Genomic DNA, 19,696 nt, shown 5'->3' on the forward strand with positions numbered 1-19,696 from the left:
GGTCGTGATCCTTGCCAAAAGCTTAGGACTTCCTAGATCGGATCCTTGAACCACCTAGCATCATCATAAGCGAACTGGTATCTTCAAGCAGGGAATGGTCCAAGTGTAGTCCGTATCTGCACCGGTAAATAAAGCATTAGGAAATTAAACTATATATCTACCATGGTCTAAGGAATACTGATTTTCCATTCCGCAATATGCACAACAGGTTACTGATATTTTGGCTATAAGCCTATCACTCATATTTACGTCAAAAGCAGCAATTGATTGACCTTCACTCTTTTTCAGTTTTTGATGGATGGATTAGCTTACGAACGGATGGCTAATGTTAGCCTAAATGTTAAGCGGTGAACGGTTGGTTACCCATCGTTTAGCAAATTGTCGGTATACACGGCCGTTTAAACGGTCAAAACAGATTTGCACTATTTTACACGGATACCTATCCAGTAGCATTTACACGCTACATAAACAATGTAAATGGCTGTGTAGGTGAATAGGATTCCTGTACATTACCACACTTTGTCAGTTACAACCCTTTCCATACAAATTTGATTCCTGAATATTTATCAAGGTCGGCTTGGTTTCCAGATGTTTTTGCAAAATTTGTCACTATCCGAGAGACAATGGAGCAACAAGATCCCATCCAGAAAAAAAAAACAGAGGATGCCGCCGATATTGCCTTATTTTTTTTCCTTTAGCTCTGGGCTAGACTAAAATCGTGTCCAGCGAGGTTGCCTGAATGTCAGCCCAGCCCATCCGAGGCTTGCCTGCCTGGCCCACGGTGGCGTCCCGGGTGAAGTCATGTGAGCGAGCATGCAAGCACAAGCACAAGCAGCGCGGCGCGGGTAACGAGGGGGGTGAGAGCATCTCCAGCCCAGTGACTGAATGTGCCTCTATTCATTCTTTTAGTCTCATAGATGCAAAAAAATAACTTCAGCCGAGCCCCTAAACGAGCTACTATTTTGTAAAGGCCACCAAATTTCGGCCCAGAGCCCCTAGAATTGGAGGCCCTCTATTCCCACCCGACATGTGAGCCCCACTTCTTTTTTTCCTCTTTCCTTCTCCTCTGGTTCGCTCACGACACGGGGAACTCACGATCGCGGCTTCCGCGCCGTCCGCCGCCGCCGCCATCCCGCCTAGCCGTCGCCGGAGATCCTCGCCCGCTGCCGGTAGACTCCCCGCCATGGACGGATCCGCCCCTCTGGGGGACGGACGGCCGGCTTGGGGCACCGGCAGCGACGGGCCGAGCCGGACGAGGCCGCCGCCGCGCCTGGACGGGGCGCCGCTGCCTCGCGGAATCTCCGGCGACGGGCGCCCTCCCCGGCCGGCCGCGCCTACCTCGGCATCCAAGAAACGCCGGTCGACATTCGTGGCACCCACACGGCCGGCAGGTCCTCGTCCCGACGGCGTCCTACCTCGCCAGAACCACGACGCCGAGGTCGATCCTGGCGGCGTCCGGCCATGCCAGGTCCCCGACGCACCCGGCGCCTTGCTGCCTCGCCAGCTTGTGACAGAACAGCCCAAATTAAACCGACTTAAGTGCGCTAACTATCATCTTAATAGTTAATCAAGTTACTGTGCACTTAAAACGGTATAATCCGGACGTCTGTCGGTTTAAGGATCGAAAAACACTGGAAGTCTCGCACGAGGACGAGCACAGATGATTACAAGCAGACAAAAGTTCTCAAAGTTAATTTACAAGCAGAACTTACAAACAAGTTTACGCAAAATATCAGAGTTCAAAATGCAGCGGAAATTAAAAGAAAGACATGACTGGGCAATCATTTATCGAGCAAGCACCTCATACACACTCACCAAGACAAACTGGGTTGGTGCTACAACACGAGAGTTCATTCAAGTATTTTAGCCTGGAGTGTTTCCTACTAAAAAGCATTGCTAGCTTGCTTATAAAAAGCTAAGCAAGGATATAAAGCAAGAAAGAACAATTAGGACAATTTATTTAACCAGCAAGCAACTTCAGCAAGCCCAACAAAAACAACCTACGACTGATCATAACAGATTTGGAATGATTTACAACTAAGCAAAATACATTTATGAAAAGTACACATGCAGATAAAGGATTTACTTAACAACATAAAAGAAAACTAGAGCTGGAACTAAACAATGCAAAAACTTAACTTGCAGCCATGATTTAGTAACAAAAAGTTACCAGCAAGACAAGCTAGTGATAAAACATGCAACATAATTTTTCCCACATTTATTGATGACCCAAAGCATTTATTTTAGCCCTAGGATGGAAATCCAACAATAATAAATCCACAAACATGCACCTAGGCTATGCACCTAAAATTTTTCCAGTGAACTACACATGCAAAGAGCAGGCTACCACAGAATTTTCAATATTTTTAGACAAACAGAACAACAGATACAAAATAAACTAGATTAAACACTACCCAAAATTTTAGCAGGGGCAAAATTGACATTTCACAAGCATGGGTATTTTTCCTCTGTAGATCTTGATTTAAGAAACCTAACAAAATTTAGTTTGTATTTTTCTGATTTTTCTATGATTTTTAATTGAATTTAGAAGTCCACTGCTTTTAAAACTAAAAAGAAAAAGGAACTTTGCAAACATGCCCCTGGAAACTTAAAAGATATTACAAAATGGCCCTTGGACGGGGTTGGAGACAGGGGAGGCGGCGGCGGCCCGTTTTCCGGCACCGGTGATCACCGGCGGCAAGGGGGACGTTGGGGGAAAGCTAGAGGGGGTCCAGGCGAACTTGTAGAGGGACTTGGCCGGCGTTGGGGTGGCTCGTGGTGGCGGCGCCATGCGAGCAGGCGGCCGGTGGCGGCGCTAGGTCGCGGCGGCGGCGCTCCGGCGAGTAAGGGAGGGCGCGGCTTGGTCGATGAGCTTCCTTGGGAGGTAGGGAACATGGCTGGGTGGTCGTTTGGGGAGGAAGGAGGCCGGAGGTAGGGGCTCCATGGCGAGCTCTGCTCGGCGGCGACTATGGCGGGTGGCGGCGGTAGCTGGCGGCGGCGGCGAGCTCGGCCCGTGGCCGCGGCGGCCATGGCTCGGTGCTGGAAGGCGGGGCGAGCGGGGCGGAGCGGCACGCGACGAGTTCGGCTCGCGGCCACGACGGCCATGGCGGCAACGACGTGGCTCGGGCGCGCACGGCGCGTGGCGTGCATCGGCGACGCGAGGGGCGACGGCGCAGGGCACGCGGGCTCATGGCCGCGCGCGCGGCAGCAGCGCAGGCAGCAGCAGCAGCGCAAGCGAGCGGCGCTCGCGCGTGAGAGAGAGAGAGGCGAGGGAGAGAGAGAGAGGAGCAGCGGTGCCGTGGACGACTTGAGGACGGAAACGATCCGGGAGCTTCGAGAGGAAACGAGGAGATGACAAGCGGGCCCAGTGGTCAGGGGAGCCCAGTGAACACATTTGAATGATTTTGACCCGAATTTGATGATCCAAAACTCAAAAATTTATACTGGAACTTGAAATTTGACCAAAATAGAAGTTGTAGAGGAAAAGAAAATCTACAACTTTTGTTTCGGGCAAAACATGATTTGAAGCTTAGATTAGGGGGGAAAACACGACTGAACCTAGCTAAAGTGGAGTACACCATTCCAACTCAGTTAATGCTAATGACCCGTTTAGGCTTGAGATTAGCGGTCTAAACCTAAAATTAACACCGTGGTGTTACACAGCTCTTCCAATCGCCTCCACCCAACCCCCTCCTGCCCGCTCCCCTGCGCCATGAACCATATCGCGGCTTTGTCTTCACTGGTGCCGGCAGGAAGGCCCAAACACCGAGCTTCTCCGAGCCGGCACAGCTTCCATCGCACCAAGTCCAGAAGACGTCAAGGGAAGCCGCCGCCACCACCTCGGGCACCCGAAGAGCCGCCTCAACGACTTCACTCCAGGACGACGGCGACTACTTCAGCTCCTCCTCGATGCCATTGTATGACTGGAACCCTACCCTGACCGCCGACAACACCATGCAGGTAGGAGCAACTCCACCTGGTTCTCAGTTTAATTTGATACCCTCGTGCTACACTTTGCTCATTTCATGTGTGTACCACACCTACCTTAGCTTATCTACAATTTTGAGTACACATGGTGGATTGCAAAAGCTATCATTGTAATAATATTCTTGATGACTACTCGTGTTTGTGACAAGTCACTTTCTTGACCATGTACAGCATTCTTTGGAATCAAATTGATCCGTATTAATTGTTTTGTTTTGTACTGTATTTGGTTGCTGATCACATAGCTTGCTATTCATACAGAATGCTTGCTGTTGCCATGCTCCAACTGATTAACTTCCCATAGTGCATGGCACCTCTGAACTGCAATGTTTTTCCATACTCTGCATCTTTTTTTTGCCTGCAGTTCTGGGCACAAATTTAGTCTGAAATATGGCCTGATTGTGCAATGTTTTTCCAATGTTTTGGGTGTCACTATGGCCTGAATATTGCAGCTCTCTGTCACTGTAGATGGATCAGGTCATGTATCTCAGCTACCATCTACCATCAGCATGTATCTCAGCATGTTTTACAGCTTTACAAATCTGCTCATGCTCACTCACCCCTGCCATGTCTTTCCTTCTTGTCCTGATGAGTTATCATGAAAAAGCTCAAGGTGGCCAAAGCCTCAAGCTACTTGTGCACTGAAATTAGTATGTTCAAATTCTGTCAATACTAGTATGAACTGTTAGGCTTCAGAGTTGAAACTGACTGTTATACCTGAATATTCAATTGGTGAAACTCAAGCAGTAGGAACAACAGTTCTCTGACTGACTAGCCTCTGTATTATAGGACCCAATGGGCAGTTCTCAGCCATTGGTGGACATGCCGACACAAGACTCTGAAGCCGATTTGGAGGTTCTCACACAAGCACCAATCCCAGATAGTGGCAGTAGCAGAGGGCGGGGAGGAAACTACAATCACAATGAAGACATCCAGTTGTGTTGGTCTTGGATGGCCATAACATTTGACCCAAGAATAGGAATTGATCAACCAAAAGGCACATATTGGAATCGGATAGCACAACACTATCATGAGAACAAGACTTTTGTCTCTGATAGAAATGTTACCTCCCTTGAAAAAAGGTGGAATGGCATCCAAAGGGAATGCATTCGGTTTCAAGAATGCATCGAGAAGATAGAACGTCTCCGTCCAAGTGGCGTTCCGCATACAGAATATGTAAGTTCGTAAATTCATGACTTCATCAAATACTTCTCATTCTCTAATTGTTGATTTCATCTTTGTTGCAGATCAATTTAGCCCAAAAATCCTATGATGAGACCAAAGATTTTCCTTACTTTCACTGCTGGATGGAGGTCCGCCATACCGAGAAGTTTCAATCAGTATATGAAGTAATGAAACAAGCCCAAGAAAAGAGGCAAAGCAAGTCCACGACCCCATCGCAAGAAGCACAAGAAGATGACCGTGAACCCTCCAAGCGACCTCCAGGTCGTAAACAATCAAAACAGAAACAAAAGAGGAACGATGGAGGAGATGAATATGCCGTGCAACTTGCAACCTTTATACAAATGAAGTCGGAAGAACATCAGAAACGCGAAGAAAGATGGAAAGCTGAGAAGGACCTCGAAGAGCGGAAGTTGCAGTGGGATCAAGAACAAAAGATCATGTTCTGCAACACCTCCAACATGGATGAAAGCCAAAGAGCATATGTCAAGACAATGAGGCAACAAATAGCAATAGCCAAAGAAGCATTAGTCAAAGCATTGGGGGGAGGTTCCACAAGTGAGCACGGTAGCGGAGGGGACGCTGATGAAGCCGAGTCTCTCATGTGAAGACCATTTTTTTCAGTTACTGTCATAATTATGTTGATCTCTGAAACTGTCATAATTGTACTTTTGGGAAGTGTCATGTGTAATTGAAATATGGACGAAGTTTCTGGGAAGTGTCTTGTTATCTGTAGAGTGAAGACTATTGTTGTTCAAAGAATCTTTTGGTTTGTTTTGGTTTACACTTTAGTGCTCTTTATGTAGGAATGATGGATGTACCCATTTCTGGGAAGTTTCTGGGAAGCTGGATGAAAAAGGAACTATCTGAAACATTATCCTGCAGTTCAGATGGTTTTATTTTGTTATCTACCATCATTTTTCAGAATTTAGAGTTGAATTTCAGATGTACTTTGAGTTGTCATCTGGAAAAAGGCAAGAGCCATATTCCAGCTTTAGCTTCTAATTGTGTCCCATTCCTGCGAGTGCGGGAGGGAGAGAGGGAGGTCGACGGCGAGGGCGAGGTCGCCGCGCGAGCTCGAGTGCCAGCGACGGCAAGATTTGGCCTCTTTCGCTGACAGGTGGGTCCCACTAGTCAGATTGATTTTACGGGCCGCATTTGCTCGGGCCGGCTGGAGCGCGGAGTGGAAGCCGGGCCCCTAAATTGCTCGGGCCGGCCTGCAAACGCAAAATACGGGCTCAAATTTTACTCAGTCAGCTGGAGATGCTCTGAAGGCGTAAAGCGCGGGCACGGCACGACGACCAACGGGTCCGATTAGTTGTCGCTTCAGGCGACATTTGCCGGACCCATCACCTGAAGAAGGCTCACCAACGCCCTCCACCGCCTCCGCGCCGCCGCCGCCCCTAACCTTTCTCGCCGCCGCGCCGCCCAGCCACCGCCGCGCCGCTTCTCTTCTCCCCCGCCGCTGGCCACCGCCCATCGGGGATCCTACCCCGCCCGGCCAGTGGCGCTCCCGTGCCGCCTCGCCCTCCGCCGCCCAACCCGCCACCACCGCTGGGCCGCCCCCGCCCCCGGCCCTCTCCTCTAAGGTCGGCGGCCATGGAAGCCCAACAACCCGGAAAATTAAGTTCCGCCGCTGCCCTCCACCACCCCGGCCGCCGGCGACCTCGCCGGCGGCCGCTCCCCCCACCAACCACCCTTTGCCGGCCACCCCCTTCCTCTCCTTTAGCTCGCCGCCGCCGCTCCCCCTCTCCTGGCTCGCCGCCGCCGCCACCCACCGGAGCATGAGGAAGAAGAAGAGCCTTTAGACGATAGCTTCGAGGTTTGTCGCGCGGGCGATATATATAGCCCTGGCGACAACCAACCCCCCACGCGGGCTGCGGCTGGGTCGGTCGCGGACTCGTACGGCCCTGAAAAAACCGGATTTGATAGCGGCCGATACGTCCGCCGCGGCGGCTGAATAGGAGAAACTCCGCCTGCCCCGACGACGAACCCGTCCCACAAGCACGCGCGACGCGAGAAGACGAGACGAGAGAGATAGATAGCAGAGAGGAAACTGAAAAAAAAAAACCCAACCCCCAGCCATCGTCGATACAAACGGAGGCGTCGCCGCCGCCGCCGCCGCAGCCACTCGCGGCCGCCGTCCCGCCCGCCCCCAATTCGGCTTCCCGATCGCCGGATCTCTTCGCCGGCGCCGCTGCCGGCAGCCCGGGCCCCCATCGATCGGCCCCTCCCCATGCCCTTGCCCCTCCGCAGGTTTCCTCGCGCGGGAGCAGGCGGGTGGCGGTCATGGCGGACCTCGCTTCGACCTGCAAGGTAGGCGCCCGCGCGCCAATTCGCCCCCGATCTCCGCCGATTCCTCGTGAATTCCACTTGGGTTTACCGGATTTTCCGCCCCCACCACCGCCCACGCCGCCTCCATGGTTAATTCTGTGCTGAGGGGGGGGGGGGGGGCGGATGGATTGGGGGAGCTCCGTGCCAAGTTCCAGCGCTTTCGGTACCAGTCTCACCTCGTGGTTTCCCCAAAAAAATGTGGAATTGCTTAGCCTGCGGCTTGTCTTGTTAGTCATCCACCGCCCGCAGTAGTTCAGTCCTTACTCTTGGAGCTGTATGTGCTCTTAGGGTTGTTCCTGTACCGATTTAGTCCACGTGTTGATTGCTCATGAATTCTAATTGGTAGGCTAGATTGGATCCCTCCGTTGCATGATGCGATCAAGGTTTTTAAGGCGTCGCCTTAGGCGACGCCTCGCCTAAGCGTCCGAGCGGAAAAAAAGCTGGGCGTCGGCGTCGCCTTACCATTCCTCGCCTTGGCCGGCGTTCCGGTGCCGCGCCACCCGGGGAGGGAGCTGCGCCGACGCCTCCTGTCTTCCTCCCCCTCCTTCCCCTCCTCCTCCGGTCTTGCATCGGGCGGAGGCAGGGGCTGGCGGCTGAGGAAGCAGAGGCGGGCAGCGGAGGAGGCAGGGGTGGGCGGCGACGGAGGAGGCAGAGGCCGAGGAGGGCAGCGGCTGAGGAGGAGGAGGAGGCAGGCAGGCAGCGGCGGCGGCGATGCGGTCGGAGGAGGAGTGGCAGAGGCGGCGGGATCTGAGGGAGAGGCAGAGGTGGCGGGATGCGGGATGGGAGCGAGAGAGGCACTGGCGGCCGGTAGGGTTGCAGATAGGGTGGACGAGGGAGTGGGTTCACTGGGTTGGGCTGACTTTGGGCCTGTTTTGCACCTCTAGGCCCAATGATCCTCTATTTTTTCTTTTCTTTTACAGTTAAATGTATGTGTTTTAGAGGTAAATGCCTGTATTTTACAGGCAAATAAGGTGTCGCCTCGCCTCACGCCTTATCGCCTAGGCGTCCGAGCGGTGGCGCATCGCCTCGCCTCGCCTTACCGCTTTAAAAACCTTGGATGCGATACTTCCTTCAGCTGCTCCTAGCTTTCTTACGCACCAAAATCACTGTTCTCTTTAATTCGTATGTGGTTCTAGAGTTGATAGTTCGCTTGTAGTTTTTGGCCCACGGATCAAACATGAGGAGTAAGGTAGTGTACTTCATGCACACATCATACTTATGGATTACTCTTGAAGCTTTGATGCTGATCCTTTCCTTGTCTGCTGCAGGATAAACTTGCGTACTTTAGAATAAAGGAGCTCAAAGATATCTTAAATGAGCTGGGGTTGCCGAAGCAGGGAAAGAAGCAGGTCAGCAAATGCTTTCCTTTTTTATTTCCAGTTTTTTGCAGCACCTTGTTTCATTTCCCCGGGCATGAATGAGGCATGCTGTACGAGCCCTTGGGGCAGACTCGGCATCCTGTAATAAATTCTTGTTGGGCTCGTATGCTGTTTACAACTCGCTTTGGTGGTAACGATGGGTTTGCAGAAAGAACTTGAATTCAGTATTGCTATTTCAGAACCTCATATTTACCGTACTTGCCTCAACTTTGTTTTTTATGGTATCTAATCGTTTTCTCAATTGTTGATTACAGGACCTAGTCGACAGGGTATTGGCGCTGTTATCAGATGAGCAAGGTATGCCTGTCTTTTCTGCATATGCCTCTATATCTTGTTCTTAACTACTGCATTTTTCAATGTTCAATATGGGATAGCCATGCTTTTCAGTTGTGCTCAAATCATTAGGTTTGTTATCCACATCTGTGCCATAGAGTACAGATCATTTCTATATTTGTTGTTGATCAAGAAAAAAGATCTCTTCTTTATTAGAACATCTGCCAGTTCGCATTTTCGTCATCTGACAAAGTTTGTTTTTTCAATGAAATCCTGTTCTTAGGCTCTATTTGCTTGGTGCAGGTCAACGCCATCATGGATGGGGGAGAAAAAATGTTCTTACAAGGGAGGCGGTGGCAAAAGTTGTTGATGATACATACAGGTAAGATTCTACATGTTTGCCAAATTGTCAGGAGAAACTACATAATAGATGGCTGATTATGTCAGATGAAGTTGTTGACTTAGTTTCTTTTGATGCCTTGATGCTTTCATTAGCAGGAAAATGCAAGTTCAATGTGCTCCTGACCTAGCCTCTAGGAGCCACAGTGGATCAGATTTCAGTCAGTTCAGGCCCAAAGAGGAAGCCACTGACTATTATCATGTGGAGACTAAGGTCCGCTGCCTTTGTAGTAGCACCATGCTAAATGACAATATGATCAAGGTATCATATCCGTTCCCATATTTTTTCTTCAATTTGAAAGGCATGTTTTACGTAAAACTATTTCTTTAACTACAACCAGTTTCTTTTGGTGTCTTGTTGCATCTTTTTTTCTGCAGTGTGAAGATGCCAAATGCCAAGTGTGGCAGCACATGACCTGCGTACTCATTCCAGATAAGCCCACTGAGGGTTTTAACCCTGAAGTTCCGCCTCATTTTTATTGTGAATTGTGCCGACTGAGCCGGGCAGACCCGTATGTCCTGCTATGACTTCTTTAGTTTACTTTGTTTCCCTTTTATTATTTTTCACAATAGCAGCTGTTGGGGTGCCCAGCTGTAGCTAAAATATAGTAAATCAAGTTCGCTATGGTTGTCTTTCTTGTATGGTTTACTGTGATTTTAGAATATGGTCCTTTTCACCCACCCTGGGTTTTCTTAGAACCCCCTTTTGTCCTAATAGTTTCTTCACTTGTGATATAGTAACCGATCCCATAGCCTCTTGTTTAACAACCTATGCTACTACCACGAGGCTAGTGCTTGCTTGGTTGCCTGATGGACTGTTCTTAGTTTTGTATGGTTTATATTGGTATCCAGATGAATGGTTTCGAATTTGTCATTTTATTTAACTGGAGATGCAGACATTTTTAGATGCATTTATTGTTTTATTTGTATATTATATATTATGTGATATGTGAAAAATAATCATTCCTTAGGTTAATTAAAACTGTTGTTTGTCTTTGTTTGAGTTTATAGTGTGCCTAGTAAGCGACTTGTTCTCTGATTTGGTTGAACACGTTAATGATCCATTTCCTTTAGCAACAAATGTGATATGTAAATGAAATAGTTTGTTCATTGAACACTAAACTTCTAGGCTTTTCTAATTCTTTGTACATTTGAAGCCAATATGCCTTTTGGTCAGTTCGTCAAATGTATATGGTCAAAAGTCAGGTGAAACTTAAATCTATTTATGCGCTCTTAAGTTGGCAGTGCACTTGAGCAGCTTTACTTAAAATTTCTCATTGTTTACCACTGGGAATTGCAATTCTTGTTCTCGTTTTTTTTTCACACTTTGAATTTGCAGGTTTTGGGTGACTACAGGAAATCCTTTACCCGCTGTGAAATTCATGTCATCTGGTGTTGGAAATGATGGGTGGGTTTATACTATAACTTGATGTTGTTGTCATATTATATCTTGCAATCACTGTCTTAACGAATTTGCAATGTATCTTTTCTTTCGGAGGTTGTCTAGACAAGTACTTTATGTTCATCATAGTCATAAATTTTAGCTTTGAGGGTTGAAGTTAAAGCTGTATTATTTTCAGGAGTTATTTTTTAACCATATGGATATATATTATGCTGTTGCTGCCCTGCATTGCATAAATATATGCTTGTTTTTCAATTAACAAATGTTAATATCTCCAACACAGTCCTATTGGGGGTTACTTCATTTCTGGATCTTTGGTTAGTCATTAAGATTTGATGATCCTCCCAGTATTGTTAATTGTTAATGCAAGGATAAAACCGTTCATTGATATAAATGTGTTAAAATGGTCTGGATCTTCCACATCTTTGAAAGTACAATATTTATCGTCTTTGATTCTTAATTGTTAAGATTCATTATAAAATGTGACACTGAAAATAATAGCGTGCCATTTGATTAGACTTTTGTTCAGCTATTTAATTTGTTTTCTGGACTGATGTTGTTGGGTTACTTATGCATAAATGTGTTCTTATTAAACCTTTTGTGTCTCTAGAACAAGTGTATCTCAAAGTGTGGAGAAGACCTTCCAGCTTTCTCGAGCAGATAGAGAAACAGTTCAGAGACCAGAATATGAGCTTCAGGTTTTCTCTCTCCTCGGCAAACTGATACTGATAAAATATTGCACACTGTAATTATGTTCTTTCTGCAACGTGGAATTTCTTTGATTTCTCATGTACCCCAACTATTAGTTATATTTCACGTTGTTGCAAACTGTGTACTATATAGCATTGCACATTGAGAACATTTGCTTCTAATAAAATATCTTGATTCCATATTTCCATGGATTAAGGTTTATCGTGTCGTAGAATAAAGACACTTGAACACACTGACTGGTTCAGTTATCCTATCGTGTTAACTAGAGATTGTGTTGTGGGTCTTATGGACAGGTTTGGTGCATTCTTATAAATGACAAAGTCCAATTCAGGATGCAATGGCCTCAATATGCAGAATTGCAAGTGAATGGTAATGATGAGTTTTCTTGTATAACTTGGATTTATTGAAATGCAGTCATACCCAAAACTCGGCCTATATGTTGCAGCTATACGTGAGACGCATACGATTAATTTACATTTATTTTTATGAAATTAAGGGAGCTTCAGTGTGATATTTAGTTCCATCTGTTCAGGTATTCCTGTACGAGTAGTGACCAGACCTGGATCTCAGTTACTAGGGATAAATGGTCGGGATGATGGGCCACTGGTGAGTTAATTCTTGCTTTGTTTCATTGTTAGGATCTAGCCTCAGTAGGTCATTTGTTTCCTTGGGGGATGTTTCTAACCAGCATTTCCACCATCTTTTGACCATCGGGGTCTGTTTTATGTTCTGTTTGGTTCACTCACACCTTTAAAATGGATCCTCGCTAGAACAGAATATAAGCTTGTTTCTCATCTCTTTCAAGTATGCTTTGCGCTACACTTCTGGTTTTAAGGTCTCATGTGTCTTGTAGCATTCTTTATAACTGTATGGCACACTTAGTTTTGGCATGATGTAGATTTTAGTTTTCTTGTGCTTTCCTGAAGCCTGGAGTTATAGGGGTTGGAAACATGCCTTTTTTTTAAAAAAATAATGCAAATTCATGATTAATGTAGATCTGCTCATGGAATAGTATTATGGGAATCCGAAAATTCAAATTGCGTATGCTATATAAACTACTTGATAAGATACTTGGGACCCTGTGTAGAATTTAGACTTCCTCACATTTACAAAAGCAGCATGCTGTATCAATTTGTTGGGCAACTCTTTGTAGGCTGAGTTTGGTGATGGCAATGGTTACCCAAAACCTGAGTACCCGACGGGTTTTACCTGATAAGAAGGCGGGTATGGAATGATTTTTCTACCCATGGGTACATTATTGGGCAAAATCCTATACCCATCGGGTATGGCGGGTACGGGTGCAAATTTATACTACCCATTACCCGCCTACCCGCGGGTAAGAAATACCCTCAGAAAAAACAAACGAGCCTAAGTCCCTAACTCATTGTAGCCCATATGACATTTATTTAGCTCAAATCCAATTAAACCGTCCTAGTATATATATTGTTGAACCCTCTCTAACTCATGTTAACCCATATGGCCCATTAGCTTGTTGCAATGAAGTTTGGAATGATTTATTTTTCATGTGAATGTCTAATATTTATATGTAATACTCGGGTATGATTTCGGGTGCGGGTTACCCGTCGGGTAAAAATTAGTCCTGATGGGTACGGGTATGGATGCCCACTACCCGTCGGGTATATACCCGTTGCCATCCCTAGCTGAGTTGTCTTGCTCATCATTACTTAGGTCAGATACACACATTTTGGCCAAACCATCACATTACAATGGAGAAGTTATGATATAATACTGCTTCTTTGTTTCCTGTTGCCTCATACACTAGTTGCCAGCTCCAATCCTGCTTTTTTTCTAATGTTTGTCATTAACTAGAGAAGGACATGGTTTACTTCTACATGAGGCTGGTTATATCATGTCATTCATGAGTAATCTGCTGCATATTAGTGTGACAATGAGATTTACGGCCTAAAGATACTGTATTTTTTGGCAGAAAATGTCTTGCCTTGAATTTACTGGGCTCATAATGAATGCTGTTAGAAAAAGTGAAATAACTTTAAAATAGTACCAAGAGAAAATAACCTATTACTCCCTCCGTTCCAAATTATAGGTCGTTTTGGCAAATCTAGATGCATAATTTTTACTACACATCTAGATAAACACTATGTCTAGATACATAACAAAAGTTATGTATTTAGATTTGTCAAAACGACCTACAATTTGGAACGGAGGGAGTACTATACAGAATCAGATATGCAGTCAACAGCATCACATTCCACACAAGTATTTAACACCATTTTGATGGCATTATGATAAGATATTATTTTCACCCATAGACTTAATAGCATGTAGCACTGTGTGTTGATGTGAGGCAAGTCCATGATGCAATGGCCACTTTTAGGTTTTACCAAGAAACTTGTAATACTGATATAAAACATGCAATAAGGCAAGATTTAAGCTAGCACTCTTCTATCTATATCTGACATCCAGAGATAGGAAGCAGTTGGGTGCGCATTCTAGTGGATGAGGCAAAGTTATACTTCCGTAGTTTATATGATAATTTGATCACAACATTGCTTTACTTTGAAATCCATTCCCAAATTATCTATAGATGGATTCAACTTGTGATTCTTGTGTTTGCTCATTGCAGGTAACGACGTGCAGCAGAGAAGGAATCAATAAAATTAGCTTATCAAGAGTTGATACTCGAACATTTTGCTTTGGAGTCCGAATTGTTAGGAGGAGGACTGTTGCTCAGGTTTTGTTCATTTGATTTGCTACATATTATTTGATTTCCTGTTTTATAAGTAGTGCCTTTGTATTGCCAATTTTTAGCTTGTTCATCTTTATTATTATGTTTCAAACTTTGAGTAGTGTAAATTATGTTAATGATGTGTTATGGTCGAGTTAACCAAATGGGTGGAAGGTTAATGCATCACAGTGTCAGCAACAGTTCATTAATAATTCTTGTGAAGGCCGCGCAGTTTTTCTTTTCCAATATTTTCCTGTTATGTCTCAGAACAAATAGGATTATAATTATAAGGAAAATCCGGAAGTGCTATGGCTAGATTATACCTACCCCTCATTTCTTCTCTTCCCTGACGCTATTATTTATGTTCCAGGTATTAAACATGATCCCAAAAGAAGGTGAAGGGGAGTCTTTTGTGGATGCTCTTGCTCGTGTCCGGCGCTGTCTTGGAGGTGGAGGTGCTACAGATAATGCTGATAGTGACAGCGATTTGGAAGTGGTTACTGAATCTGTTACTGTCAACCTTCGTTGTCCTGTGAGTTTTCTTCTGCACGTATTCTTTTTGTGATGATATTAATTTATTTTTAAAAGTTGTTATCATTTCACTCGTGCTCATATTTTCTATTGGCTTGATCATACATGTCATTATGATATGCCTTTTTGCGTTTTTCTTCATAGGTAGTAGCAACCAGCTATGTTCTTTTGAGTGCTTTTTTGTGCTCTTCTGCTAGCTGAGTAGTATTAGCAAAGAGTTGCTAACTATTATGTACTCAGAAGCAAACATAAGCATTGTAATAGGTGTTCTCCTTGCCAACATATGTTTTCTGGTGAACTATAGGTGGCATGATGAGCTAAACCTATCTGATGCTTTTTATTCGTGTGGTTTTCAGTATTTGAATTTTATCTAACTTGTTTTCTCAAATATTTTATTTTTCAGAATAGTGGATCCAGAATGAGGATTGCTGGAAGGTTCAAGCCTTGCGTTCACATGGGTTGTTTTGATCTTGAAACCTTTGTGGAATTGAATCAACGCTCTCGCAAGGTCAGAATTTGTGCCTGCAGAAGCACATCTAAATGTAGATGTGCATTAGGCCTGTTTGAACATGTGTCCTTGACTCCTAGTAGGAGATACAGTGGATTAAGAAAAAAAAAGTTCTATTAATAATCTTATGGGCATTTTCAGGCCATGCTTGAGATGCTTGCAGGGCTAGCCAAACTACCATATTCATGAACAGTTCTAGTATCCATAAATGGGAATGGGTGGGGTTTGTTTGCTCTTATGTCAGTGTGATACTATGGATGAGGCCGTACTGTATAATTTCCTTTTTATATTCTGTCAGCTTTGATTATTATAGATATCATGTTTTTCGTTTCACATGGTATCGTATTTTGCATGCTACCTCTTTGATTGATCTGTTTTTACTTTTGTGCAGTGGCAATGTCCAATATGTTTAAAGAATTACTCTCTTGAGAATTTGGTGATTGATCCTTATTTCAATCGGATTACTTCTTTGGTAGGTCTTTGCCACACATTTTCTTATGGCTTTTGCTAGAATTTGTTATGTCTGTTGATTCATTTTTTCGTTTTGGATGTAGTTGCGCAATTGCAGTGAAGATGTGAATGAGCTTGATGTTAAACCTGATGGATCATGGCGTGTGAAGGGTGATGCTGCCACCAGAGAGCTATCTCAGTGGCATATGCCTGATGGCACACTTTGTGACTTGAAGGAAGATACAAACCCTGGTGTGGGAAATCTGGATGAAGTCAAGATAGAGGGTACTTCTGATGGACATAGAAGTTTGAAACTTGGAATCAAGAGAAATCCTAATGGCGTATGGCAAGTTAGCAGTAAGGCAGATGACAAGAAAGCTTCTATGGTTGGAAATCACATCCAGAACAACAATGGGTTTCAAGCACCAAACACTGTGCCTATGATCAGTAGCCCCACCGGGAGTTACAGAGATGGAGAAGATGCAAGTGTGAACCAAGAAGGGGGTGGTACTCAATTTGATATATCATTGAACCAAGAATTTGACAGTTTTGCCCTTAACTTTGGTCAGACGTACAATACCGAGGATAGGCAGCAGCAGCAGCAACATAATGCTGCAGACGTCATTGTTCTTAGTGATTCTGATGAAGAAAACGATACGATTGTTCAACCACCAGCTGTCTTTGACAATACTGCTACAGATGGCAACAATTTTCCTTTTGCCACTAGTGGTGCTGGATCTGGTTATCCTGAAAGATACCAGGAGGATGCTGGTGTTGGCACAAGTGGCCTTGGTTTATTAAGCAGCAATGCTGGTGATTTTGAGATAAATAACTGGCAAATGCATTCTTATCCACAACCAGAGCAAGGATTCCAGTTTTTTGGGACTGATACTGATGTTGCCAATCCTTTTGTTGCTTCACATAATTCCTTTAATCTTGCACCAGATGACTATTCTCTTGATTGTAATGTTGGTATAGAGGAACCCTCAGCAGCCCACGATATTTCAATTTGCCGGAACAGTAATGAATTGCATGGAAGCTTGGTTGATAACCCATTGGCTTTAGCTGGTGATGATCCATCTTTGCAAATTTTATTTCCAAGTCAACCGTCCACTGTTCCCCTTCAGGAAGAATTGAACGAGCGTGCTAATGCTCCAAATGGTGTCCACCCTGATGATTGGAGGATCTCTCTTACACTAGCGGCAGGTGGAGGCGGTAATGAAGAGTCAGCAAGTGTTGATGGTCTACAATCACAGCCAAAACTGCCATCAAAAGAGTCAGGGGTCGAACATTTAATTGATGCTGGTCTGTCTCACTTTTATGAACTTCAGTTGTTTCCTTTTGTGATCGTTTTGTTCCTAAAGATAACGGTTTACTACACTTCTTTTTGGTAGCCCGACAACCATTTTCAGGATCATCATGGTCAACTTTTGAAGGCAGACATCTTAGGTCGTATTTTTTTCCTAGAAGATGTGCAAAGTCTGATATTTTTTTTTAAAAAGCCCCGGAATTATTTAATTCCCTGGTCACTAATAACTAGGCAAGAGTTTTGGCAACTTGTGCTGAGCGGCCCTGCCCCCTGTACTCAGCATGACCTTGAACTGAAACTAAGTTATATTGAATTTCTGAAGATTTTCTATTTGTTACCAACTTATAATTCATTAGCATGTGGGCTATGCTTCAGAGTTTTCTATGCTTGCATTTAAAACAGGTTTAATGATTCAATAATGACTAGAATAGAAAGAACAATCTAGCTTTGATGGGCTTAAGCTGAATTTGCGGTATAAATTGAACCTGATATTTTGAGTTTTTGACCTTCTAGCTTACAGCTGTTTGTGTTCTCACCGTTACCCGTGTACATGACAGCCATCAACAAACTATTCATGTAATACGTTTTATGGTTGATGTTATTGTTGAAACATGTTTTGTTCTTGATTGCAGCCTCTGCTCTCCCAAGCACGAACAATGACAGATGCAATGGAGTGAATCTAAATCCGAGAAGGATTGAAAATATATTTTCTCATCCTCGGCAACCACGGTCTGTTAGGCCTCGCCTGTGTTTATCATTAGATACTGATTCGGAGTAGCTCGGGCGTCAGATTGGAATCTCCAAGTTTGCTATTAATTTGGCAAAGCTGGCAGAATCTTGATTTTTACTTTGAAGGGGCTATCAGGTTGGTTGATACAAGGAGACACCAGTGCGAATGCTTTGTTGCTTCAATCTGGTGTGATCCAGTGTTTTGTATGATCCAAGTGGGATCTGCCTAGAGTTCATCTGATGGTAAGGATAGACGACCACCAATGAATCATCATGACCTAGGCTATCAATCTAATGGTTATAGTACTTTTTATATCCTTGTTGTTGACCTTGAGTTGGTTTTCATCAGTAGACAACCTGTTTGGGACTAAAAAAAAGTTATTTAAGCAGTAGGGTTAACTTCTTATGTGAAATATGTCGATTCAAGAGTTCTGATTGATTTTTAGGATGAACTGAACCAAATGAATGAAGATGCCTGTGGTTTCTTTTCCTTTTTAGAGTTCAAGTGATGAAACCATGTGATAACTGGTGTATTTTCTTCATGTCAGGTTGGTACAGAATATTTTCTAACTGGGAGTGAAGGCTTAATGTGGCTAGTGGAGCAGGGTTGTACATTTTTCCTGACATTTACTGGGTATAAGGAATAGGGGGGCCATCACTTGGCGAAAGACAAATACATGTGAATGTTTGTGTGTACCATCATTGTATTTAGGGTTTGGGTGCTAATTTAGATTGTTTACTACCCTGATGTTTGATGGAAAATAAATTATTCCTTGAAGTGGCGGTCAATAATCAGAGCCCTTCACTTTTTGACTTGGAGCAGCTGACCATATGTTTTGTATTGAAGTGGTGGGTTTTGTCCAGCTTGAGCTGCCGTCGAAGGACAAACCAAAAGCCATGGTTTGGTGAGGAATCAGCTCGCAGCGAGACACCAGCCAATTGATGCTTTATTTACCTATCCCCCCGCGTGGTAAGATTTGGCTTTACATCTGGCACAGGTAAACAAAATGTGTTTATTGGTGCTCATTTGTCATTATGGCAATCATTTCATTAGTGATACTCAGTTTACTTGGTGGGCATTCCAGTTGCGCAGTTTACTCGTTGGTTTCCCACAGCACAAGCAGTCTGGGTCATCTGCTATTGGTTACTGCGCTTATTTGTAGTTTGTATTTGTGGGATCATGATTCTCATTCCTGTGCCATTGTAGATCGTAAGCTTTGTTTCAGAACATGATAGAGACATGGATTATATTGCTTTAGCAGTATGACGAACATGCGTGCATCTCTTTGATATCAGTTGAGTTGATCGGTCGATGGACAAGGCAGGCCTCACCGGATGGAATGAACTTGCCTTTCCCGTCCCTCCAGCCTGAGCCATCCTACGAGGCAGCATGGCGTTCAGTTTCATGTATTTGCGACAGAATGGTTTTAGATGATGCAAAATGGAAAGCGTCAAACAGAGAAACATATCACTACACATGCTTACGCAGTATGGCAGAATTCTTTGCTCTGTCCGGTGCTTGTTAGCAATCATCCTTAGTTTCCACTGTTTGTTTAGCCATAGCTGTCTACAAGACTTTCCACGGCCAACCCTTCACCATCTCCCCCAACAATTTTGGCACCAATTGGCTGCAATCATCTCGACAAGGAACTACCGCTAGAGTAGCGTTTGGGTAACATAATTCATAATTCTTCCATAATATGATTGGAGTGAAAAATGCTGCGATTATGGATCCATCCGATTATTTTCATTTTGCACCTTACGTTTTTACAAATTGCCCCATCGGCATACGCGAGGG

At 44.6% G+C, this 19,696-nt stretch overlaps 1 protein-coding gene across 11 annotated transcripts; it reads left to right on the forward strand.

The window, feature by feature from the left end:
* Positions 1–7,152: 7,152 nt before the first annotated feature.
* LOC120664119 (E3 SUMO-protein ligase SIZ1-like) lies at positions 7,153–18,856 on the forward strand. 11 transcript variants are annotated; one of them, XM_039943144.1, is made up of 18 exons: positions 7,153–7,482; positions 8,769–8,849; positions 9,134–9,176; positions 9,456–9,534; positions 9,648–9,813; positions 9,930–10,063; positions 10,891–10,959; positions 11,564–11,651; positions 11,958–12,033; positions 12,197–12,270; positions 14,270–14,377; positions 14,742–14,903; positions 15,306–15,410; positions 15,802–15,882; positions 15,965–17,165; positions 17,255–17,309; positions 17,802–18,141; positions 18,447–18,856. In XM_039943144.1, exons 1-17 carry the CDS (start codon positions 7,456–7,458, stop codon positions 17,827–17,829), a joined length of 2,577 nt encoding a protein of 858 aa, XP_039799078.1. In that variant the 5' UTR covers positions 7,153–7,455; the 3' UTR covers positions 17,830–18,141; positions 18,447–18,856. The 11 variants fall into 11 exon arrangements, with proteins under 11 accessions (XP_039799078.1, XP_039799069.1, XP_039799068.1 ...); XM_039943145.1 differs by having other exon boundaries at positions 7,167–7,482; positions 9,651–9,813; positions 18,447–18,708; XM_039943135.1 differs by lacking the exon at positions 17,255–17,309 and having other exon boundaries at positions 15,965–17,168; positions 17,796–18,034; positions 18,447–18,744.
* Positions 18,857–19,696: the final 840 nt, after the last annotated feature.

This window comes from Panicum virgatum, chromosome 3N, assembly GCF_016808335.1.
Source record: "Panicum virgatum strain AP13 chromosome 3N, P.virgatum_v5, whole genome shotgun sequence".
Taxonomy (NCBI): domain Eukaryota; kingdom Viridiplantae; phylum Streptophyta; class Magnoliopsida; order Poales; family Poaceae; genus Panicum; species Panicum virgatum.

Excerpts from the sequence above, each read along its gene's own strand:
- LOC120664119 (XM_039943135.1), top strand. The coding sequence starts at position 7,456 with ATGGCGGACCTCGCTTCGACCTGCAAG. Across the intron at positions 9,177-9,455 it reads GCTGTTATCAGATGAGCAAG|GTCAACGCCATCATGGATGG; the intron begins GTATGCCTGTCT and ends TGCTTGGTGCAG. Across the intron at positions 10,064-10,890 it reads CGACTGAGCCGGGCAGACCC|GTTTTGGGTGACTACAGGAA; the intron begins GTATGTCCTGCT and ends TTGAATTTGCAG.